The 24,818-nt window shown below is 48.7% G+C and overlaps 1 protein-coding gene across 2 annotated transcripts; it reads left to right on the forward strand.

Moving 5' to 3' along the window:
• EFCAB12 (EF-hand calcium binding domain 12) lies at positions 1–23,492 on the forward strand. 2 transcript variants are annotated; one of them, XM_040491917.1, is made up of 10 exons: positions 294–618; positions 1,414–1,522; positions 5,450–5,898; positions 8,808–8,990; positions 11,016–11,172; positions 13,799–13,992; positions 15,534–15,747; positions 19,968–20,127; positions 21,763–21,819; positions 22,963–23,492. In XM_040491917.1, the coding sequence occupies exons 2-10, from the start codon at positions 1,435–1,437 to the stop codon at positions 23,219–23,221; spliced, it is 1,761 nt and encodes a 586-aa protein (XP_040347851.1). In that variant the 5' UTR covers positions 294–618; positions 1,414–1,434; the 3' UTR covers positions 23,222–23,492. The 2 variants fall into 2 exon arrangements, with proteins under 2 accessions (XP_040347852.1, XP_040347851.1); XM_040491918.1 differs by lacking the exons at positions 294–618; positions 1,414–1,522 and adding an exon at positions 1–234.
• The last annotated feature ends 1,326 nt before the right edge of the window (positions 23,493–24,818 follow it).

Genomic DNA, 24,818 nt, shown 5'->3' on the forward strand with positions numbered 1-24,818 from the left:
GTGGCAATGCTCAACCAATCAGCGCAGGGCGTCTGTAGTCCTGGCAACAGTTGCTTCTAAACTCGGGGCGCATTGAGTGTTTCTTGCAAAGTTTGGGATTACTGTTTTTTGGTACCCTGACACGCCAGCAAAAACCAACACAGACACACACACGCTCTTCAACACCCGCTCCCGACGCTGCGACCATGGAAGATTCGTACGAAACGTCTGAGGCTCTGTACCTGTCGCTGCTCGGTAAGTTCCCGGGAAGCAGCGCCGCCTCCAGGAAGCCTTCAGCCCCGTGCAGACGCGTGCAAGTGGGGTGAGGGCAAGCACGGGAGGCGAATATCTCATTGTGCCGTACTCTCTCTGGGTGAGGGGTTGCCAGGGGGTCGGGGGCGGGTCGTGCACATTTCTCAGATTTCCATTCCCAGGCTGGAAGAGTGGGCCAAGTTGCCGTGGTCTGAAATCAGGGGTCCAACCCGTGTGCCTGGGAAAGGCATCCACGGCCCTCTGTCTCGCCCGCCGCGCCCCATTTCTCCGCCGGATATTAATGTGCTGGGTACTGGAGAAGAAGCATGGAGAAAACCAGCAGTGTTTGGTGATAGCCTGCTGTGGGAAAACCCTGCAACTTCAGAGGTGAAGGATAGGCAGATAAACGCATAATTACAGAAGAATGGGTGGATGCCAGGTCTGGGGGTGACACCCAGAAATAAGAGGTCTGCTGAGTGTAGTGGACAGGTAAGAACAATTCTAAGGTTCTGGAAGAGCTCTTTACACTTCGGCTTAAATTAAGGATATAAAGAGTTCTCCATGCCAAAAAGGGGAGGAAAGGCATTCCAGGCCAATGGAAGCACATGCAGAGAAGCTCAGAGATACGGTATCTTCAGGAAACTGCTAGTAGTTTGAGCATTGCCGGGGATGAGAGGTGAGAGAGGTCAGAAGGGACAAGATCATGAAAGATCTTGGGAGGTAGGAGATGGAGAAGCTACTGGAAATGGCAGTATTGGGATTGGGATTATCAGCAAATGCAGAATGAATTGGCAGACTTGAAGGCTGAAGCCAGAATCATGAGCTCTTGGGCTGCCTGAAATGTGCACACCAAAGGTACTGAGAGGTGAGGGAGAGTGGCCAGGCTAGAGGGGACTAGGGGGATTTGAGGGCTGACTGAACAGGGAACAAGAAAAGGACAATCAAAGATGATGCTCAGGTTGGTAACTAGGGTGACCTAGAGATGGAGGTGCCTTTCACAGGGATTGGGAACCTACCAGGAGGAACAGGTTGAGTGAGAACAGGACATGGAGGCCAGTGCAGTCTTGGTTGGTTGAGACTGAGATCCTTGTAGGCCATCCAAGTGGAAATACTTTAGGAGTAACTGTATGTAGAAAGTTGGAGCTAATTTCAAGTCATAAATATTGGTATGGGTGTCCTCAGCATATAGAAGACCACAGAAACATGAAAGTAGAGGAGATTGTTTGGAAAAAAGAGGAGGAGAAGAAGAAGAAGAAGAAAAGGGAGAAGGAAGGAGAAGGAGAAAGCCCAGGTATGAACCTAGAAGGCACCAATTTTAAGGGATGGGCAGGAAAAGAGGGCCCAAGTAGCAAGTGGCCAGAGAGGTAGGATGGAATTGAGGGAGAGATTTGAATCAGAGCCAAAATAAACAGTATTTCAAGAGAGTTGAATTGTCTCCAGATACTTGGCGAGCTGTCCCAGGAAAGAGGGAAGGAATGCGTTTTCTGGAGCATCGGTGGGGAAGACTAGGACTAAAGGGTAGAACTTCCAGGGAAACAAAATCTGGGTTAATATAAGGAAGTCTTTTCTAAGAATCAGAATCAGGCATCCACAATGTGAGGAAAGAACGCCCTGTCAACCAGAGGCATATCCAAGCAGAGACAAAATCTGCCAGGGGCATTTCAGGAAGAGATCCCTGACCTGGGAAGGCAATGGAGCTAGTTGGCCTCTGGAAGCTGTCCTCACAATCCCTTGGGAACATTTTCACACAGTCTCTACCCACCTCACTTTTCTGTAAATGGATACAGAACCCCAAAGATCACTATAATGGAAGCTCCGTGGTATAGTGGGCATGCGACCTTCAATAGGGGAGTCAGGGTGACTTTGAGGGGAGTGACACTTGGGCTGAGAACCATATGGTGAAAAGGACTCAGCCAACAGCAATCTTGGGGAATCCCATGCCCTTCATAGGGCATGGCAAATTCCAAAACCAAGTCAGGACAGAGCTAGGAGGGTTGGACAAAGAGAAAGCAGGCTCATGCAGCTGGAGTGAAGTGAGCAGAGGGAGGGGGCAGGGAGAGATCAGGGAGGAGCGGGGAGCAGGGTGCCAGTGAGGGCAGTGGTGGGGGCCATTGTAGGAGGGGCTTGTTTATTCTAAGGGCACTGAGAAGCCATTGCAATGAAGCCATTGAAGGGCTTGGCGGGGAGTGACCCTTCTAGCTAAGGGAAGATCATGGATTTGGGGTCAAGGGTGGGCGGAAGTGACAGTGGCAAGGCCAGGGAGGAGCATGTTTTGAGTGTGTTCCCAGGTCAACAGGGTAAAGTTTAAACCCCTTAACCTGGCATTCAAGATGACTCCAGCTTTATTTCCCATTAGTCTCCTCCTTCATGCACAATGTACTTTCAACTTGTGGAACTATTTAGTAACCCCCAAATCCTCAGACTCCACCCCTGACCTTTCCCCACGCTGACCCCTCCACTCTGACTCATTCTTGAAGGCACATGTCAATGCCTCTTCCTTCATGATGACCACCCGACTCTCTCCATCAGCACTTCTCCCCCGACTGAGGGCATACCACTCTGGTTGCCCCACCTTGTTCCATGCCAGGGCTCTGCGGTTGGGTTTCCAGCCTCGTTTGGATCTACTGGATGATTCTCAGTAAATGCTGGTTGGATAAATGGCTACATTCTCAGTTGTACCCAGCATCTTGTTCTCAAAGAAATGACACATGGCTTGTTGAGAAGTGCTCACTTCCGTCCACTTTGATGTATTATTTCCTGGCACATTATTTTCTGACCATGAAGGAAAAACACAGGCATTGTAAGGAGGCTTAACAAATGGACTGAATGGTCACTTTGTGCCAGGCTGGGCACCAGGGATACATGGGAACTAAGACACAGTCCTTGCCATTGGAAAACTCACAGGCTATTGGGAAAGAAAGACCCAGAAAGCATCTTCATCCAGAAAAAACATGGTAAATGCTATGATGGGGTTGAGCACGGGGGCTATGGGAAACCAGAGGGGATATGAGGGAGGGGGTGGGAGGGCTTCAGGGGATGGTGATGCCTGACCTAAGTCTCCAAGAGCATTCCAGAGAGAGGAAACAGCACGGGGGCAGGATGAGGTGACCAAGGAACCATAGTCAGCTCAGTTTGGGTACAAATACAGGGTGAGGTCAGAAAGAATAAGAGAAGGAGCCCATTAGGCTGGCAGAGGTGGGTGTGTCAGGTGAGGCCAGGTTAAGGAGACTGAATTTTATTTCGGAGGCAACAAAAGGGTTTTAAAGCAGAGGGGGTGTGGGTTTTAGAAGGGGAATGATGGTGACAATACTTTTAATAATAATGCTATATCCCTTCTGAATTTTAGAACACTCACATATCTGTTATTCATTTGATCTTCATAACAGCTTCAGGAGGTACTTAGAACAGAGTTTATCATTTTAGAAATAAAAGAACTGAGACTCAGTGGGATTAGGTGGCAGCCTGTGGTCTTATCAATTAATGGCTAAGAACAAAGCTCTGGGGCCAGGCAAACCAGAATTCGTATCCCAGCTCTGCTACTAAACCACCGTGCAACCTTGGGCCTCTCTGGGCCTTAGTGCCCTTCTCTGTAAAGTGGTATAATCACAGAGCTGATCTCTATGATGTCAAATAGTCTGTCCACTTGACAAACACTCATTCGCCAAATAATTACTGAGCTCCCACTGTATGTTGGCACGTGGAGGTGCTGGGGCTCCAGCAGGCAACCAGAGAGAGGAGGTCCAGGTCCATAATCTATTGAAAAAATAAACACCAACCAAGTAATTATACCAGAGATTTCAAACACAAATGTCTGCCTAAAGCAGGCACTTAATAAATGAACTGAGCTGCATGTAAGACAATGCAGAATGGGGGCACATGGGTGGCTCAGCTGATTGAGTGTCCAACTTCAGCTCAGGTCATGGTCTCCTGGTTCGTGAGTTCAAGCCCCTCTTTGGGCTCTGTGCTGACAGCTCAGAGCTTGGAGCCTGCTTCAGATTCTCTGTCTCCCTCTCCCTCTCTGCCCCTCCTTGCTCTCTTTCTCTCTCTCAAAAATAAAAATTAAAAAAAAAAAAAAGACCATAGAGAATAATTTGGGACTACAGCAAGCTGGAGAGGGCATGCCCTAGCCTAAAGTAACTCAAGGTGGAAAATTTTGACCAATGCGTCAAATGAAACAGGACCCCAAGCCTCATTCACCACGAGGGTCACCATTTGCAGCCCCCAACTTAAAACCCTGTGATAAGTTTTAAGGGGATGGAGGGGGGAGGGAGCATTCTGGCAGATAGAACAACACATGCAAAACCTTTAGGCGGGATGTGCTTGGACCATTCAGGGATCATTCAGGGTCAAGGCGTGTGGGACCTGTAAAGAAGGATAGGCAAGGGATGAGGTAGGAAAGGTTGGCAGAGGAGGGATGTTATGTTGAGGGCCGTGGAAAGTGATAGGAGGGTTTCAAAATAGGCGAGGAGCAAGTCCATTAAAAAATAACAGTGCACTTTACCATGAACAAAGCAGCTCTAAGATGGGCTGATTCTAACCATCTCCACCACTCAGTAAAGTAGGTAACATCTTTACCCCCGTTTTACACATGAAAGACTGAGACGGAGAGCCTAAGTGACTTACCCAAGTACATGCAGCCACTAAGCAGCAGAGCCAGGACATGGCTGAAGCATTCAAAGCCTCTGCTTCAAAGCCTCTGCTCGGATGATGAGACCAGATCAGGATGCCATTTTTTTAAAAGATCATTCTGGGGGCACCTGAGTGGCTCAGTCGGTCAAGTGTCGGGCACTTAATTTCGGCTCGGTTCTGCGTCAGGCTCTGTGCTGACAGTGGGGAGCCTGCTTGGGTCTCTCTCTCTGCCCCTCCCCCCACTCCCTCTCTCGCTTTTGAAATAAATAAATAAACTTTAAATAAATAAATAAATATATAAATAAATAAATTCTGATTGTCGATAAGGAGCCTTGGGGTGAGGGTGGGGTGGAGTGGAGGAAGAGTAAAATCTGAGAAGGTTAAACAAGAGAAAACATACAAAGACCTTAGCATAATGCCTGCCATCAGGAATGCGCAATCATATTAGGTGTGATTATCTTCATCATTATAGCAAAGCAATGATAACGCCAGGCCTGGGAACCCAGCCTGGTGCTGTAGCATTTTTCCTTCCTGACTCCGTTAGTCCTCTTCCTGAAAGAAGCTCACCTCTTAGCCCTCTTTCCCCAAGGGCTCTGCCAGTCTGAGACCTCAAGTGATGACGAAAATGCCAGCAAGGGCCCCACCTTCGATCCTGAACTGGTCATCACCCACTGCTTCAAGCAGTTCAAGCAGGAGGACTTCCACCTGCCTCAGAGCCGCCGGCGGGTCATCATCTTGCCTCAAAAAGAGGCTCCAATGCCCATTAATCTCATGGCCCAAACCCAGACTCCCCCAGAGCCGATCTCCAGCTTCCAAGCCCTGGGAGCTGGGGACATCCAAGGCCAGCCAGATGACGTGAGGACCTGGCTGAGCCGGAGGCTGAAGCTTCGCCAGGACCTGGAGTCATTTGGCAGCGTAGAGAGGTGGCTTCAGAACAAGCCCAGCCTCACACCTTCAGAGGCCAAGGTCTTGCACATGATCCAGAAGGAGCAGGAGGACCAGTTGTTAGACCACCTGACTACTATCAGAGCCACCAAGGTGAGTAGCCCCATTTGCTTATGAAGACGCTGAAGGTGTTAGGGGCATGCTGTCCTTTCATTCCCTCAGATTAGTCAGGATAGGGGTCATTCACCTCATTTCCAAAGGGAGCAAAGAGAAGCCCCCAAAAGGAGGTGTATGGGGTATTTATTGCTGCATAACGAATGCCCCCAAACATTAAAGCAACAAATGTTGATTACCCCCACTGTTTCGGAGAGTCAGGCGTCTGGGAAGAGATTAGCTGGTGGCCCTCATCTCAAATTGTTGGCTTGCGCCATAGACAACTCAAGGCTTGACTGAGGCAGGAAGATCCGCTTCCAAGCTAGCTTGCTCACGTGGCTGCTGGCAGGGGGCCTCAGTTCCTGGCCACAGGGATCTCTCCATAGGGTTGCTTGAGTGTCCTTATCACATAGCAGCCAGCATCTCCCAGAGCGAATGGTCCAAGAGACAGAGCAAAGAGGAGGCTGCAATGCCTTTTATGACCTCATCTCAGGCAACCTGAGTTTCAGGAGAACCACGTTATCATTTTCACCATATTCTATTTGTAAGAAGCAAGTCACCAAGTACTGTCCACACTCGAGGGGAGGGGAATCAGGCTCCGTCCCAGAAGGGAGGAGTTAAAGAATTTGTGACTATATCTTAAAACCACCCTAGGAGGGATAACTCCTGGAATGCCATCTATGGGGCATTTTAAAAATATGCATTCCTCATTCATTTGTTCACTGACACGTGTTTGTTGAGGGCCTATATGTGCCAAGCAGGTGCTCGTGGTGGTACCGTGAGGGTCACAGTTGTGAGGCTGGAAGAAAAAGGAGGACTCCCTTTTATAAATACAGAAATAGAGGCTCAACGAGGCCGATAAATTGTCCAGCCCCATAGAGGTAGTCGGTGGCAGTCAGTACCAAAGCCCTTGTCCCCCAGTGCTTACCTCTCTGTGACATTTTCTGGTAATGGAAACACTTGAAATTTCTCCCAGTTCAGGTGAAGTTGGGATAAGAGATCAGATAACGTGGGTTTAAACCAGCTCTGCTATTTCCTAGCTGTATGATCCGGTCCTCAGTTTCCCAATCTATTCAATGAGGATAACCATTGTACTGACTTCCTAGGGTTGCTGTGACTTCTAAATGGAGTAGGTGCCTAGGACAGTGACAGCCATATAGTGAGCACTGAATATTACGTTTGCCATCACAAAATTTTTTTTTTAATATTTACTTATTTCTGAGAGAGAGAGAGAGAGAGAGACAGAGAGAGAGAGAGTCCCGAGGCACAGAGAGAGGGAGACACAGAATCTGAAGCAGGCTCCAGGCTCTGAGCTCTCAGCACAGAGCTCAACGCGGGGCTCGAACTCACGGACCGTGAGATCATGACCTGAGCTGAAGTCGGATGTTTAACTGACTGAAACACCCAGGCACTCCTATGTTTGCCATTTTTACTACTACTTTAGTCTCACTGGTGCCAGACTCAGTCCTTGGTGTAATCAGAGTCCAAACCGAAATTTCCTAGGCCTATCACACCCTTTCCAGACAGCAGTACAGTGTCTATGAATAAACACTGAGCCTGGCGGGGGGGGGGGGCACACCTGGGTGGCTTAGTTGGTTAAGCATCCAACTTTGGCTCAGGTCATGATCTCATGGTCCGTGGGTGCAAGCCCTGCGTCGGGCTCTGTGCTGGCAGATTGGAGCCTGGAGCCTGCTTCACATTCTCCGTCTCCCTCTCTCTCTGCTCCTCCTCCACTCGTGCTCTGTCTGTCTCTGTCTCTCAAAAATAAATTTAAAAAACATTAAAAAAAAAAACAACCAAAACACTGGGCCTGGATTAGAAACCTAGCTCTATTGCTTATAGGCTGTGTGACCCTGGGCAAGTCATTTCACTTTTCTCAGCCTGTTTCCTCGTTTGTAAAAACAGAAAGTAGTATCTAATACCTATTTTACAGCATCATTTATTCATTCATCAAACAATTACTGCCTATCTGCCTAGGGCTGGGGGGCTTGTCCAGCAGATGAATAGGAGGTAGAGGTATGTAGCTTCAAAAGACATTGTCTTGCTTTCAAAATGTTCACATGTTAATGGGGGAGGCAGACACATCAGATTGGTGACTACAGTTGGCCATTAATAGAGCTGGATCCTAAACACAGAGGAGCTACAAAGTAGGGAACAGAAAGGCCCTTTGTAAACTGTCAGGTGCTGCACCAAGGTAAGGGAGTATTATCCTGAAATATTCCCGATGACCTGGAAGTAAAGGAAGAGTAGGAGTCGGACAGGTAGAGAGAGAAGGAAAAGTTTTGGGCAGGAGGCTGAGCAGGAGCAAAGGCTGGGAGATGGGTGGATTAGAGAGCCCCATCTGGTTCCAGGCAGGGGCATATGTTTTGGTGCACTGATCGCCTGGTGTGATTTTAATCCTGACGTGTTTGACAGGAGAGATGTGGGTAAGAATGAAATGTTAGTTCTCATGATGTCCAGCCCAGTTGTTTCTGATAGAAAAATGGAGGCCCAGAGATGCAAAGTATCCCTGGCAAAACGCCTTTGCCCTGAATCTAATGCTCCTTAAAAAAAAAAAAAAAAAAAAAAAAAAATTATTTTTGAGAGAGAGAGCATGCAACCCCCCAGAGAACAAGGGGGACAGAGGACCTGTCTGACAGCAGAGATGCTCGATCTGGGGCTTGACCTCATGAACCGGAGATCACAACCTGAGCCGAAGTCGGATGCTCAACAACCTGAGCCACCCCGGCACCCCTGAATCCAGTGCTCCTTGCACTCCATCTTGCTGTCTGTTGAGAGCTGCTCAGCCCCTCTCTCTCTCTCTCTCTCTCTCTCTCTGGGAATCATGTTCTGTCTAACTCTGGGAATCACATTCCAGTGGCCTGTCTCCCCTGAATTCTCTCCTCTGCTCCCTCTCTTACCTCTTACAGAAGAGCCCCCGGCCCTCCCGCCGACTGGTGCCCCAGCTCCAGTTGCCCAAGCCCTCTGCCTTATCAGCCTTGTACTCCTACCTGCACAGCCGCAAGATCAAGATCCTGGAGATATTTAGCAAATTGAACGGGGGCGAGCACCAGAAGATCTCTAGGAAGGAGTTCATTGTGGCTCTGAAGGCGGTAAGTGCCTCCCATGCTCCCTCCAGGCTGGCCTGAGTGAGGAAGACGTGCATGCATCCTGTCCCCACTGCTGCCTCCACCCAGGTCCTGGACCAACTGAAAAGTAGATCAAACCATCAGCCTTGTTACTTGTTAAGCCAGATCGGAAAACGTGACATAACTTGTGGCCACATCAGACCCCTAAAACCACTCCTGCGTGAGTCTGATCTTGAAAACCCCTCCCTGAGTGGAAAGTCTGCAGAGCCGACCCCATAACCAGTCAGTACCTGGGGAATCACTGTCTTGCCCATCAGACTCCAGAACTGGGCACAGAGATTGCTGGGCCTTCTGTCTTGCCTCTAGAACCCTCTAGACCTTCTCCAACTGTCATTGGCAGATAATCCCATAGAGATCTTGTTAAAATGCAGCTTCTACTCAGTACCTCTGTGCAGGGCCCAAGTTGATGCATTGTAACAAGCTCCCAGTGATGTCTATGGTACTGGTCCACAGGCCACACTTTCACTGACTATCCAAAAATTTTTAATTAATTATAAATAAATAAAATTTAAAAATCCATTTCCTCGGTCACACCAGCTACATTTCGAGTGCTTCGTGTTCACATGTGGTGAGCAGTTCCTCTATCAGCCTGCACAGATATAGAACATTTCCATCATGGCAGAAAGTTCTGTTGATCTAGCAGAGGTCAGCTAACTATGGCCCAGAAGTCAGATCCAGCCTGCCTCTGTTTTTGTGAATAAACTTTTATCGGAACACAGCTACACTCATTTATATGTATTGTCATGGCTGCTTTCATGCTATGATGACAGATTTCAGCAGTTGTGACAGAGATCATATTGTTCATGGATCCTAAAATATTTACTATCTGACCCTTTATAGGAAAAGTTTGCTGACCTCTGGTCTGGATAAATTAAGCCTTAATATGCTTTGAATACAAGATACCTCTTGGAAATACTTTAGGAAGCTGCCTGCTAGGTCTTTATGATTTTAAATCATCACCAGTTTTCACACTGTTGTTTCACGACATGTAGTTACCTAAACAACGTTTCAAAACATTAAATATATATATTATGTATACAGGGTGTGTATATATATACATATATATGTACATGTATACGTATATACGTATATATATAGGGGTTTTTTTTTAATTTTTTTTTAACATTTATTTATTTTTGAGACAGAGAGAGACAGAGCATGAACAGGGGAGGGTCAGAGGAAGAGGGAGGCATAGAATCTGAAACAGGCGCCAGGCTCTGAGCTGTCAGCACAGAGCCCGACGCGGGGCTCGAACTCACGGACTGCGAGATCATGACCTGAGCCGAAGTCGGCCGCTTAACCGACTGAGCCACCCAGGCGCCCCTATATATAGGGTTTTTAATCATCATAACCAAAAAGAGAAAACATGAAGTCCTCTAGAACCAGGAGAGTTCTGACCCTCTTTAAGGAAAGCCCAGTGAACACTGACTACAGTCTAAAGAAGCTGAGGAAGAAAATTATATTTCCTTAAACACTTTCCTTCTTGAATATTCAGTATTGCTGGCAAGCATTATACTCCTATAAAGTTGCTTACCATCCCTGAAAGAGTAATGTGTATTGTACTTCTGATCTTATTTTTCTTCAGTTAAGGAAAGCTGATGTGTTTCTCGTGGGCAAGGATGGTAGGCATGAAATCCTTTTTCCAATCCAGTGTGGGAAAGTTATCGTTGAGATTGGTATGGAGTGGGGTGGCAGCCCAGAAGGAAGGAGTAGCAGACTCTGCAAAGATAGTGGCATATCTAGACTAGGTTTTGAAAGAGGGATAGTTCTTCAGATAGAAGGAGGAAGCGCCTGAGTAAAGGCAGGGGGTGAGAAAGTGCAGGGTGTGTTCAGGGCCTCAGAAGAGGCTCTGAGCTCCTGCCAAGGTGGGAGTGGCTGTGGATGAAACTAGATAGGGGAAGTAGGGCCAGGCTGGTAAAGCTTTGACCGTACAGGTAGGATGTTTGGATTGGAGCCTGCCCACCTCGGTGGCTTCTCTTCTCTCCTTAGGTTGGAGTCCCTCTGAAAAACCAGGAGGTGGAAGATGTTGTGATCTATCTCAGCTCTCTGGGAAAGGACTACAGCATCACCACAGATATCCTAGTCAATACCTACAAGCAGTGGTGTCTGGCTCATCAGAAAAGCACCCTGGCAACTGCAAGGGAGCGTATGTATCCAGTCCCACCCCCATGCCTCCGCTTCCCCATCCTGGGAGCAAGCATGGTGGAGGCAGCCTTGGTTTACTTCCTGAGTGTGTTCTCCAGCTTTGGGTTACCATGGGTGGGCCAAGACTCTGGAATCCCCAAGACCAGTGATCAACTAAGGAGCAAGGTATTCTCTTGAATGCCTAGCTACCATGTCCATCAAAGATGAATGAGATGCAGCCCTTGTCCTTAAAGGAGGATTCTCAAAAGGTGGTTTCAACCCACCAAGGCTTACCCAATAGACGGAGATCTTGTATGTGGGTCCAAAGTCTTCTTGCTATTAATCTATATTTTATTGATAAAAAGTTAACTAAAAGTCGGAAACCGGAATTAGCACATGTTTAGAGTTTACTGGAAAGCCTACTTTGATATTCTATGATCAGGGATATTAGCAGGGCTGCTATGAACAGTTGTATGAGCTGTGCAACAGCTCAAGTTCCATTTGCCAAGCCATGTGCTTGTGGAACCACATCTGTCCAGACATAGCATGGAGGCAAATTAGAAATGGACTAGCCATAGTGCTGGCTATGAATTTACAACACAACACAAGGGCGCATCATGGTTCTTTGTAGCTTAGTGGCATTGTGGTGTAAAAAAAAAAAAAAATTAAAATTGAACAACTCCAGATAAAATTAAAGCCCTCCTTTAAACTTCCATCCACCATTCCAGAGCCCTCCCCAAATGTAACCAAATATAATAACAATATAGCATATCCCCAAATATAACCCCATAGTGCAGCGCGTAAATTTCCAACCTCTAGTCTCATCAAGCCACTGGGCAGAGGCCCCGTCACCCCCAGGCAGTGTCTCTGCCTCTCTCAGAGTCCCAGGGAAACTGAGCACCCCCCCCCACCCCGGTCACCTCCTGCACACATCACTACCCACAGTCATAATCTCTGGCAACTTTTATGTCCAGCTCGTGTTCAGAGCTGCCTCAAGTTAGGCCTGCTCTCCCATCCATGACCTTTTTGCTTTTTCATTATCAATTACCAAAGCTCACCATTATCCACGTAGTTGGCCGTGAGCTGTTTATTGAATGACCACAGTGTGCCGTGATGCATATTTGAGGCAAAGGTATTTGGGGCCTATTATTTCCCAATAAATAGACTTGAAGCCAGGAGCAAGTATTTGCTTGCCTGGTGCCATCTCAGTGTCATCACCCTTTTCTCTAGAGAACATTCCAGGGTAAATGGACTTGGATATCTTTTGCTTTGCCTAAAGGGGCAGCAGCATCAAGAGTCAACGAGACTCTTGGGTGGCAGGCTCATGAGAGAAGGCAGTGGCACTCGGGCTGGGTAGCCTTACCCACAGCAGGTAGCTCAGTTTATCCTTCAAGTCCCTGGAGGTCAAAGCTACAATTCACGCTCTAGAGGAGGACGCTATAAAGCTCAGAGAGGCTAAGCCACCAGTCTGCAGTCTCAAAACTAGAAGGTGACTGAGCCATGACTTCATTTCAGCCCAGAACAGGGCAGGCCTGAACCAGGGCAGGGGCAACGGGATGCTTTCATGCACTCGGTTCTTTGTTGAACATCTCCTACGTGCCAGGCATACTTCCAGAAACTGGGAACTGGGAACACAGGAGTGAAGAAGCCAAGGCCTCTGCCTTCAATGAGCTTCCAGGTAAAGGGTTAAGCAAGATGATGTCTAGTAGGGATTAATGCCTTGAAGACAATAGGACAGAGTGAGGGGGTGGTGGTCACAGAAGGCCTCTCTGCAAAGCAGCCATGGGAGCTGACACCCGAGTGACAGATGAGGAGCCCATTCTGGCGAAGGGCACCCTAGACAGAGGGATCTGCAGAGGCAAAGGCCCCGACTTGGGCAAGTTTTCAGGGGACAGAAAGAAGTTAGGGTGAGGGGCGCTTGGGTGGCTCAGTCATTTAAGCCTCAGACTTCGGCTCAGGTGTGAGTTGGTTGGTGAGTTGGAACCCCCGCATCGGATGAGCTTGGGCTCCCCACTCTCATTCTCTCTTTCTCTCTGTACCTTGTGGGTTTCTCTCTATCTGCTCCTTGCTCACTATCTCTCTGTCAAAAATTAGTAGGTAATTAAGTAAATAAGTAAATAAGTAAATAAATAAATAAATAAGAAATACACCTGTAGTCAAAAAAAAGTTAAAAAAGGAAGAAAAAAGTTAGGATGGCTCTGGGGAGTCGGGGAGGGGTGAGCAGGAGGAGATGGATCACGTGGAGGCTGAGCTGAGACGAGAGTCTGCAGAGCCTTGCAGACCAGGAGGAGGATTCTGGGCTTTTGTGTAAGTGCTGAGGGAAGCCAGTAGAGAGTGTTAGGCAGGGGAATGAAGTGATTATATTTTTCAAAGGTCCTATTTAGTGTTTGGTGGAGACAGGATGCTAGAGTATGAGAATGCCAACCGCAAGGTTGGGGCAGTGGTGCAGGTGAGGCACGAGGTGGCCTTGCACTGGGCAGGCCATAGTGCAGACGGAGAGAAGGGATACCTTCAAGGTCCGTCTCAGGTGGCCTGATGAGCCACGTGGGAAGTGAGCAGAGGGATGGCCGGCACCTGCTTGATCACATGAGTTAACCGCTTGATGGATTCCTTAGCTGAGCCCCCTCTCAGGCTCTCCTTCCTTTCAGATTATAGACCTGCCAAGATCAGAGTTTCCCCATCGCGTCTGTCCAAGAAGCAGGTGAATTTAGCCCCACAACCGTGCAAGATGGACCTGCTGACCGTGCCCGTGGTTGACACCCAGATGGAGGCGCGGCCCCTGACTCTGGAGGAGATGGAGGACATTGGCAAGCGGTACCGTGAGAGGAGGCGGAAGCATAAGGTACCCCGGTCAATGGGAAGGGCGTGGCGCTTGGCTTCTAGGCAGGCTCAGGTTCAAGTCCGCTGCACCTTCTAGCTGGGGAACTCCTGGGAGCAGGCCCTCTTTTACCCCTATGTTCCCTCATCTCATAATAAAAACAACACCTACCTCACAAGGTTTCTCTGAAGATGTAATGAGATCATGTTTCCAAAAGTATATGGAGCTCCTCTCTTCCCATCCTTTGACTGTGACCTTGCATCCTGAGACCAGGGCTGAGGGCCGTGTCTTCATTGTGGCTGGAATCCAAATGCCTGGTACAGGGCCTGTCACTGAGAGGCCACTCCAGACATACATGACCAGTGAAGGCAGGACTGATTGTGGGAATTAATTCACCCAAAAATATTTATCAAGAGACCACAAAGTGCCAGACGCTATTTTAGGTGTTATAGAGAACAAAACAGCCCCTGCCTTCAGGAAGGCAGATAATATTAATATTATACTATATATAAATACATTAAAAAAATTTTTAATGTTTATTTTTGAGAGAGAGAGAGAGAGAGAGAGTACAAGCAGGGGAGGAGCAGAGAGAGAGGGAGATGCAGAATCTGAAGCAGGCTCCAGGCTCTGAGCTGTCAGCACAGAGCCTGATGTGGGGCTTGAATCCATGGGTCATGAGATCATGACCTGAGCCAAAGTCAGACACTTAACTGACTGAGCCACCCAGGCACCCCTAAATACTTATTATTATTATTATTATTATTATTATTATTATTATATAATATACTAGGCATTGTAAGTGCTATACCAACTAACATCTGATTCAGCTGCATGATAAGAAAACCCAAAATATTTGAGCAGAGGTCAGCAAACTTTCCCTATAAAGAGCCAGATAACAAATGTGTTAGGCTTTTGGGGCTTTATCGTTTCTGTGGCAACTACTCGGTTCTGCCTTTGCAGCAAAGAGCAGCCACAGACAACATCTAAGCAAATGAGTGCCTCTGTGTTCCAAAAAAGTTTTCTTTATAAACACAGGTGCTGGGCCACATGTGGCCTGTGAGCTGTACTTTGCTGATTCTGGTGTTAGAGGCCAAAAAACAGATTTTGTTTCCTTGTAAATAAATAAATGAGAAGGCCAAAAGTGGCTCCACATTCCCCAGGCCTCTTCCACTTTGTTCTGCCATCCTTGACATGTGCCTTCCACCTCAAAGGCACAGATATCTGCGCCCAATTTAAATTCTTGTGCAGCCAAACACAGATGTGTTGTTTCAGTAGGGCATCTACGTTGTTCCCTACTGTATATGTTATACAGTGATGTATGCACAACCACATACGGGGCTGTGCACACAGAACCGCGTGGCTTAACCACTCAAGTGCCCTTCAGGGGTAACCTTGACCATGTGTGATTTTTCTCCCAAGTCACTGACTTCAGAGCCTGAACTTTGGTCCCACCCTGCATGCTTTGCCATCTCCCCTCCTGGGGGAGAGGTCGATGAGGCTCCATATCTGCCTTCTGGTCGGGAAGAAGGTGGAGGGAAGTGGGTGCCAACCTCTTCTCCTTGCAGCTCAAGATCCCTTCCATCCAGTACACGGAGCGGTGCCGCCTGGTGCGCAGCGGGAATAAGCACTTTGATGAGCACTGCCTCCCATCCACCATCCATGGGGAGATGAAGGAGCTCATCAACAAGTCCCGCAGGGACAACTTTCTGGTCTACCTGCAGTGCTGCAAGCTCTGTGAGTCCTACGGCCTCCCACTGACAGAGGACATCCTCGTGAAAGGTAAGAGCTTTGGCGCCTGGCCCTTGGGAAGTTGCCGAGAGGGCTCAGAACCCAAGTGAACATGGCTCCGCCTGAGGTTTGTCCTTCCCCAGCAGACGTGCATCCAGCCAAGCCTCTGTGGCCTGTGGTGGGGATACTGAAGGAGCAGGGGCAGCCCTGCCTGTTTTGCTGTTACATTTGATTCTACATTCTAGAATCCTGGAGGTTCACAGGCTCCACAGGTCTAGGGGTCTGGGTTCCCCAACTGAGCCTGCTGAGCATTCTAGAGCAGGAAGCTCCAAGGACAGGCGTTCTGGGTGAGGGAGCCCTGAAGTTGAGCAGAAAGGAACAGTCCCAATTTCAAAGAGGGACATGTGATAGGGGCGATAACTGCTCTGCTGTAGCAGGCTTTTCTGCAACCACTTCCCCAGGCCAGCCCTGTTTCTTGGTTCTTCCACAACACAGAGGTAGGAATGCACCAGGGGACAAGTTCTTCTGATGCCTTGGCTCTCTGCTCAGACCACAGGACTCAGCCCTGAGACTTCCACACTGGTCTCACCCTTTGTTTGAGGGAGAATTGTGTTTTCATATATCCAAGCAGATCTGAACCCTCCCCATCTCTGGGTAGAGTGTGTATTTCTGAGAGATGGGGACGGGAGAGGGCCCCATAACCCCAACGATCACACAGCAATGCTAATGTCCTAAATTCGTGAATTTATAACTTTAATGGGCAAGTTCCTCTTTGTGCTTTCAAAACACAAAAGGACAGAGGTTTTCCCACAGGAACGTCACAGGAAGGAACCATGGCCAAACTGGGAAATGTGGCTTTCAAAGAAAGGGGCACACAGACAATGGGGTGACTTACCTAAGAACAAGTTCACCGTCACAACTGACTATTTACGTCTTTTTTCCAAGACAAGGGGAAAGAAGGGCAGAATGTATAGGGCCATGGGTCTTGTATTAATTTGCTTGGGCTGCCACAATAAAATACCACAGACCAGGTGGTTTAAACAACAGAAATTTATCTTCTCACACTTCTGGAGGCTACAAATCCAAGATCAAGGTGCCAGCAGGGCCAGTTTCTCCTCAGGCCTCTCCCCTGGGCTGGCAGATGGACGGCCACCCTCTCGCTGCCTCTCCACATGATTTTCCCTCCGTGCACTCATGCCCCCTTGTGCCTCTCTTGTGTCCAAATTTCCTCTTACAAGGACACCAGCCAGATCAGATTTGAGCCTACCCGCACAGCCTCACTTTAGCTTAATTACCTCTTGAAAGGCCCTCTCTCCAAATACAAATGCTGAGGTTCTGAGGGTTAGGGCTTCAATATATGATTTGAGGGGTGGGGGACGCAATTCAGCCCATAACAGGTCTGTACAACAGCGTACGGCCAAATGCCTCCGGGAACACAGGCAAACCACCCTAAGTGATCATTGTCTCCTGTGCACACGGCACCCTCTCATGTACATGGCCACTTGCTGCCCACCTGGTCTGGGAGGGCAGTGACAGGAAATCTCTTGCGGCTCGCAACACTGACTTTTCACCAAATCATCCCTCCTTCCATCTTCCTCAGCGAGCCGCATCTTCCCTGATTGTTTATATTCTCTCGTCTCTGCTCGTGCTGGAAATGCAGCTAGCTGTCTTCTGAAATGCAGGCAGGCTTGCCAGCACCCTGGACTGCCCTGTGGGTTAAGTCTTTCCTCTGGATGCGCCTCCTCTGTCCCCACCAGGGTGTTGAGCCACTAACTGATTCCCACCACCACTAGCTTTTGCTAGGTGCTGGGTCAGGGAACCTCACCTGCCAGCGGGATTTCACACTCACAGGCACAAAGCAGCATCCGTGGGTGGGCTTCCCTTTACTTCTTGACGGTTCTAGATGGAAAAAACTCGAGTCTGTCTCTGACCGCTCTCCTGGCCACTATCTATTGGCTGTCTCTTTGACAGAGGCCAGCTCAGCTATGAGTAAAGAAACTCAACCATCGGGACTTCTGGGTCTGTGCTCTAGACTAGAGCTTGGTGGGCTCAGAATCCAGGCCTCAAGCTCAAGGGCCATGTTCTAAAACATCAAGGCCTTTCCCCTCTCCCCAGTGCACATAGCTTTATCATTTTTCCTCCCCCTGATTTCACAGATAATACTTGCTCACTTACATTTTTTTTGAAAACATAAAAATAATGATCCCCCCAGCTGGGGGCACCTGGGTGGCTCAGTCCCTTAAGTGTCGCCTTCAGCTCAGGTTATGACCTCATGGTTCTTTTCTCTCTCTCTCTTTTTTTTTTTTTTTTAAAGCATTTTTTAAAAATGTTTATTTATTTTTGAGAGAGAGAAAGAGCACTAGCAGGGGAGGGGCAGAGAGGGACAGGGGGACAGAAGATCTGAGGTGGGCTCTGCTCTGATAGCAGAAAGCCTGATGTGGGACCTGAAATCACAAACCATGAGATCATGACCTGAGCCAAAGTCAGATGCTCAACCGACTGAGCCACTTAGGTGCCCTATGATCTCATGGTTCTTGAGTTCAAGAGTCTGGCTCCATGCTGACAGCTCTGAGCCCACTTTGGATTCTCTCTCTCTCTCTCTCTCTCTCTCTCTCTCTCTCTCTCTGTCTTTGCCCCTCCCCTGCTCACTCACTCTCAAAAATAAATATTAAAAAAAAAATTCCCCCAGCTTGAGTTGGCACCATTAATATTTTAGGGATTGTCCTTTCATAGATCTCTTTTTCTTTTCCATTTACACAAAATTATTTATGTAAGTTATTTTTAAAGATATATATACATATATCGTTAATGTAGTTTTTTAAAATTCTGTATATTGGTACCTGGGTGGGTCAGTTAAGTGTCCGACTTCAGCTCAGGTCAACATCCCACGGCTCATGAGTTCGAGCCCCATATCCAGCCCGCTTCAGATCCTTCCACTTCTCCCTCTGCCCCTCCCCAGCTCATTCTCTCTCTTTCAAAATAAATAAACAAGCTAAAAAAAAAATCCTGTATATCTTTTAAAAATGTTGATGCGGGGCATGCTGGTGGGTTAAGTGTCTGACTTTGGCTCAGGTCATGACCTCACGGTTTGTGAGTTCGATCCCTGTGTCGGGCTCTGTGCTGACAAGCTCAGAGCCTGGAGCCTGCTTCGGATTCTGTGTCTCCCTCTCTCTCTCTCTCTCTGTCTCTCTCTGCCCCTCCCCCACTCACGCTCTGTCTCGGTCTCTCTCAAAATTAAATAAACATTAAAAAGAATTTTTCTTGAAATGTTGATGCTGCATCTTCCCCTTCCCTCTCCCCTCTTATCTGCACAGTCCCTGCCCTCCCCTCTCCTCCTCCCCCACCCCAGATAACCAGCATTAATAACCTGGACTGTAACCTTCCATTACTTTTTCTAGAACGTGAGCTAGTCATGCGTTATCATCGTAGGACAAATACTGCTCCGTGGCTGCAGGAAGACAGAGCCCCTGGCCAGTGTTTTTTATGCTCCGACTTCTTAGAGCAGTCTCCTGAGGATATCTATGGGACTAATTCTAAGCAAGGAGAAAACCTCCATCAACTAGGTCTAGTTAACCTGGTGAAGCCTTGGGTGAACCTCCCCTCCTTCTTGTGGCCTCGTGACCAGCACGACCCCGTGCAGAGTGGGGTAGGGCGCCGCACACTCCATCCTAACTGCACCCAGGCTTTGGGGCCAGGGCTGACCTGGTTACAAACCAGCTCCCACAGCTCTAGTCCAGACACCAGTGCTGTACCAACCCCACTTCCTAACACTGCACTAGGGTTATGTGCCCTGTCGCCCCTGGGGGAAGCTGGGGGAAGAGTCTAAGGGACCCTCTGCACGTCACAACTTGCTGTGAATCTACAATCATTTAGACATAAAAAGCTTAATGGGGCACCTGGGTGACTCAGTCAGTTAAGCATCTGACTCTTGATTTTGGCTCAGGTCATGATCTCGCGCTTTGTAGTTCGAGCCCCACGTCAGGCTGTGCACGGACCATGCTGACTGTGCAGAGACTGCTGGGGATTCTCTCTCTCTGCCCCTACCCCATCTCTCTCTCTCTCTCTCTCTCTCTCTCTCTCTTTCAAAATAAATAAACTTTTTAAAAAATCAAAAAAAAAGCATAAAAAAGTTTAAAGTGTATATCTAAGAAAAATCATTTGCAAACAAAAATGTGGACTTATATATAAAAAAAATCCTCCCCTCTGCCCCAAAGGCTGAGGGCAGGGAGGGGTGTTGGACTGAGAGGCCACGTTTCTCTTGCTGCTTACAGCCCTGCTGTACCCAGGGGACAAGATCATTTTCCAGAAGGACCAGGTACGCCCAATCCGGCAGCCGGGAGGCTACTACTCAGATATGAAGATCTTCAGTCCAAATCTGGCTCTGCTCAAGTTCCAGGGCTTCAGCGATGTTGTGGCTAAGAAGACTGACAAGCTGAGTATCAGACCCCCTCTCTCCCCCCTGCCATTTGCATACCAGCATACTTGAGGTGACATGTTGTGCTAATGCCTGTGGCCAAGCGTGCCCAGCATGTCCAACCCAGCTGGTCCCCAGGGACTGGCCAATTTCCAGTGTCTGAGGGCGTTAGCCTCCTTGCCTCGCTCCCAACCACATCCTACGTGATCTCAGCCTCTCTACAAAAGCTTAAAAAGAGGGCCTTCTTAGGGAAATAGGCCCCTTCTCAAATCATGGGTTGGCTGGTCAGGGGCCCTACAGAGGACAGAGGTGGCCGTCCCTTCTTTGTCCTGCCTTTTCTGGCAAGAGGTGGGCTTGCATTAGGAGGAGAAAGGAACTCTGCAATGGGGCCTGTCTCTGGCCCTCAGACCAACCTCCTTCTTTGGGAGGAAGTGACCCATGGGCAGGTTGTGAGCCAGCATCCGTGGGTGACTGCATATTGGAGAGCAAGCAGCATCCCTGCATCCCTGAGGAGGGACGGGGCTAATGTGGGATGAGGAGGGGCCAGCTGACCACAAGGGGGGAGGGGACCGGGAACTGCCCACATTCTAGATCACTGCCAGCTGCCCACTGCGGTGGTATGGCCAGAACAGCTGGGATGAGATACAGCAGAGCCAAGTGGAAATCCCACAGGCTGCAGGTTAAACAGACAAGAATACTTCACTGTCTGAGCCTCAGCTTTTCATCTGTTAAATGAGCATAACAGCCCCTCCCACACACAATGAGGATCAGATGAGAAATGCATATAAACTTCCTAGCATGGTGTTTGGCAGATAGTCAGCCCTTGGAAGCAGTGATAGTTGTTGTTTTACCTGTCCCATCAGGACAATCTCGACTGAAGGCATGGGCCTGGGCCTACAGAGGGGCCTGTCCACAACCCTGGGGAGGCAGAGCTGAGCACGAGTCAGAAGGCTGGTGGCCTGGAGAGCCCTTTCTGATTACTTAGTGACTGCCAGCCCCTGGGTGGCTGACATCCATTTCTGCACCGGGAACCTAGGGAGTGGGTGGGAGCCTGAGAAAGGGACTCTTGTCCCTGTTTAGGTAGGCCACAGCCATAAGGGATAGGTCCCTAAGGACCCTAAGGGCAGGTCCCTTAGGGAGGTCCCTAAGGGCAGGGATGGACATTTGTTTTATCTTGCTACTTGGACTGTGCTGTCAAAGATTCTCAGGCCAGATGCAGGCCTGCTGGGAAAGAGTGCCGTCTGTGATTAATGAGTGATGTCTGCCAGGCCCAAGATTTGGAGAGTCAGTTTTCACCACCCTTGTTCCAAAAGCTGGCTTTGGCTCTGGCAGGGAAAGTGAGAGTCAGGGGCCCCCAAACAATGCAGATCATTGCGCATCTCTCAGCTACCCTGGGAGGCTCTGCTCTGGGAAATAAAAAACATGAGGCTCTGAAAAGGGAAGTGACCTGCCCAGAGCCACACAGCCAGCCAGGTTGGAAGCCCAGGCCTGGCTGACCAAGCCCACCCCAGATAGAAGAAATGCTCCTTTTGGAGCTCTGGTTTGGACTCACTAGACAGGTCCACCCCCATGTCCTCTGACCTACTACCTGAGGCCCCATTAACATGGATTCCCCCCATCCTGACAAGATACCTTTCTGTCTTCTCTACTAGGAAGACACCAAAGAAAATCAAGAAGATACACTTTAAGGAGTTTGAGGAGTTCACCAGGTCTGTAGCATCAGCCAACTCTGTAAGCGGGTCAGGGGAGGGAGGACCAGCCTCACGGTGGAGGAGGTGCCTGGGACTCTGCATGTTGCATGGCGGCGCACAGTATCTAGGGCTCAATGCCCGGGAACTGAGAGGCAGTGAAACTACTTAGAGTGCCAGGCAGACACCACTGTGGGTGTGTTCCCATGTTTTAACTCATTTAAATCCTCTCAGGAACCCTATAAAGTTACTCTTAGCATGCCCACTTTGCAGAAGGGGAAACTGAGGTACAGAAAAGTTAATTATCTTGCTCAAAGTCACACATCTATCAAGGGGCGGAGCAGGGATTTGGACCCAGCAACGCTAGCTCCAGAGGCTATACGCTGAACATCACATTAAAATGCCTCGAGAGAACTGACGGTGTACACTTAAGAATTTGGGTTTTCCGGGGCGCCTGGGTGGCGCAGTCGGTTAAGCGTCCGACTTCAGCCAGGTCACGATCTCGAGGTCCGTGAGTTCGAGCCCCGCGTCGGGCTCTGGGCTGATGGCTCAGAGCCTGGAGCCTGTTTCCGATTCTGTGTCTCCCTCTCTCTCTGCCCCTCCCCCGTTCATGCTCTGTCTCTCTCTGTCCCAAAAATAAATAAAAAACGTTGAAAAAAAAATTAAAAAAAAAAAAAGAATTTGGGTTTTGGGGGCGCCTGGGTGGCTCAGCTGGTGAAGCATCCCACTTTGGCTCACGTCACCATCTAACATTTGTGAGTTTGAGCCCTGCTTCAGGTGAGCTCGAGCCCCACTCCAGGCTCTGCACTCTCTCTCTCTCCCTCCCTGCCCCCTACTCACTCGTGCGCTCTCTCTCTCTCTCAAAAATTAATTAATTAATTAAAAAAAAAAGAATTTTGGGTTTCAAGGCAGCAAATTGGGAGTCAAGCCCGCATCCTACCACTTGCTCGCTGTGTGGCTTTGGGGGAAATAACGTATCCTCTCTAGGTGTTCACGTCCTCCTTGGTAGGGCAGACAGCATAACAGGACCTACCACATGGAAGCGAAGTGCTTGGCACAGTGCCACACCTCCACTCTGGTCACACAGTTGCTTAGCTCTGCTCAGCAGAAGCCCCAGCCTTGGCGGGTCTGCCACGACAAACTTCCTATCTTCTCATTTTCCAGGAAGCTGCAGGCGAAGAGGTCCAGGGGTTCACTGCGAACTCACCCCAATTTCTTCTGGCCGGGTCACCTCCTGGACAAGCTGCAGCTCTATCTGCCCACTGTGGCCATGGACAGGAGCCTGGCACTCTTCAGTTGTGTCCAACCCCAGCCCCATGCCTACTCAGCCACCTACCACCCCAACCACTGGTGGCCTATTGGGAACATGAACTACATGACCTGTGCCTATTACGATGCCTCCAAGGTCTACTACATCGACTAGAGTGGCCCAGGTGTTGTCCGACCCAGCCATCCTTGGGCTGTGGCCAGTGCAGCTAGCAGCCCAGAGCCACAGACACAGCGGGAAGTGTAAAGAGCCAGATAAAAGAGATCATTTCAGTGCGATGGCCTGGAGCCAGCTCTCTCTTGAGCAAAAATATCCAGTGTCTCAGAGGGCAGGTGTATCTAGGGAAAGATAAGCAGTTTCTGAGTATTTCCCTGTCTTGACCTCTGCCCTTTTGAAATAAACCAGATTGGAGTGTTTTTTCGTGTCACTTGTGATCCAGCTGATGTGATTTCTTGCTCAGGAGCTGGGGCCAGAGGAGTGTTTGAAAAGCTGGGGTTCTGAGCCCAGGGCACTACTGCAGGTATGCTTGCCTGGCACCTGCAGCATCTTGTCCTGGGATCTCAGTGCTCATGGGAAAGCAGCAGGCAGTGCGGGTACCCTGTGCCCTTCTCTGTGGAAACAGTCACAGCCGGTCTCTCGTCCCCCAAAGACTGAGCCTTTTTGGTTACTGCTTCCAAATCTCTTGCATCTTTCACTGTTAGAGGCATGCTCTCTGTTTCCTGAGCCTTCTGCTTGATTAACCCACCTGACCCCATCAAGACCTCCTCCCTTCACAACACACATAATGTGGGCTGCTGTTAGCACAATGCTTTCATTCTCTGCATCCCATCTGACTTCCCAGAGCCGGCTGGCTAAGCAGGATTCATGAGGTGTGGTGTAGTCACAGGCACAATAGGGTTCCAGTCTCAACCTTATCACTTGTGAGCTGTGCGACCTTAGACAAGACATTTCACATTTCGCTCCTCTGGGTCTCTTCAAACTCCTACCCTTCACAGTCAAAATCTCAGGAAGGAGTTGTCAACACTCTTCCCTTCTCACTTCTCATCCTGTCAACAACACAATCCAGTGTAGCTTCTGTCCCCATCTGGCCCCTGGAACTACTATCAAGATCAGCGATGACATCTGTATTGTGTTCAAATTGTGGAATCAATGCACAATTTTTTCATCCTGAAATTTGATTTTTTTTTTTACAATAATCTTAAATACAAAATCTAAGCAAAACAAAACCATCAACAACTATTTAAAACTAGGCAGGTTAGCTGAATGATTAGAAGTGTGGATTTTGGAGTCAAATCCCCAAACGTCGCTTTCTACATAGGCAAAATGGGGAAAAAATAGAACTACCTTGCAGAATTGTGGGAAGGATCGTGAAACCCATGGAATGATAGCTGTTAGGGTATCGTTCCTATCTTACCCTATAAATTCACGTGAGGGAAGTATTAGGAAGACTGTTTTGTTCCCTCCTGGCCACCAAGAGGCGCACTTAATAGCAGAAGAAACGCGGGCGGAAATAATCTAAAAACTGGATTGTTCTCCGGAAGAACGGCTTCAATTTCTGGCGGAAGTGGATGCCCCCCCACCAGGTCTTAAAAGCTCAGAAAGAATTCCAAATATTCTACGTAGTCCTACGTCAGGTATGAAAAATTCCCAGCAGTACTTCTACATATTAATATATATTAAAACACATGTATTCTCGACTTTTTTTCAGTATTTCTCTGAAATGTCTTTCTTTCCTTTGAGGGACCAAGCGCAG

This window comes from Herpailurus yagouaroundi, unplaced genomic scaffold, assembly GCF_014898765.1.
Source record: "Herpailurus yagouaroundi ecotype Mexico unplaced genomic scaffold, PumYag 183, whole genome shotgun sequence".
Classification (NCBI taxonomy): domain Eukaryota; kingdom Metazoa; phylum Chordata; class Mammalia; order Carnivora; family Felidae; genus Herpailurus; species Herpailurus yagouaroundi.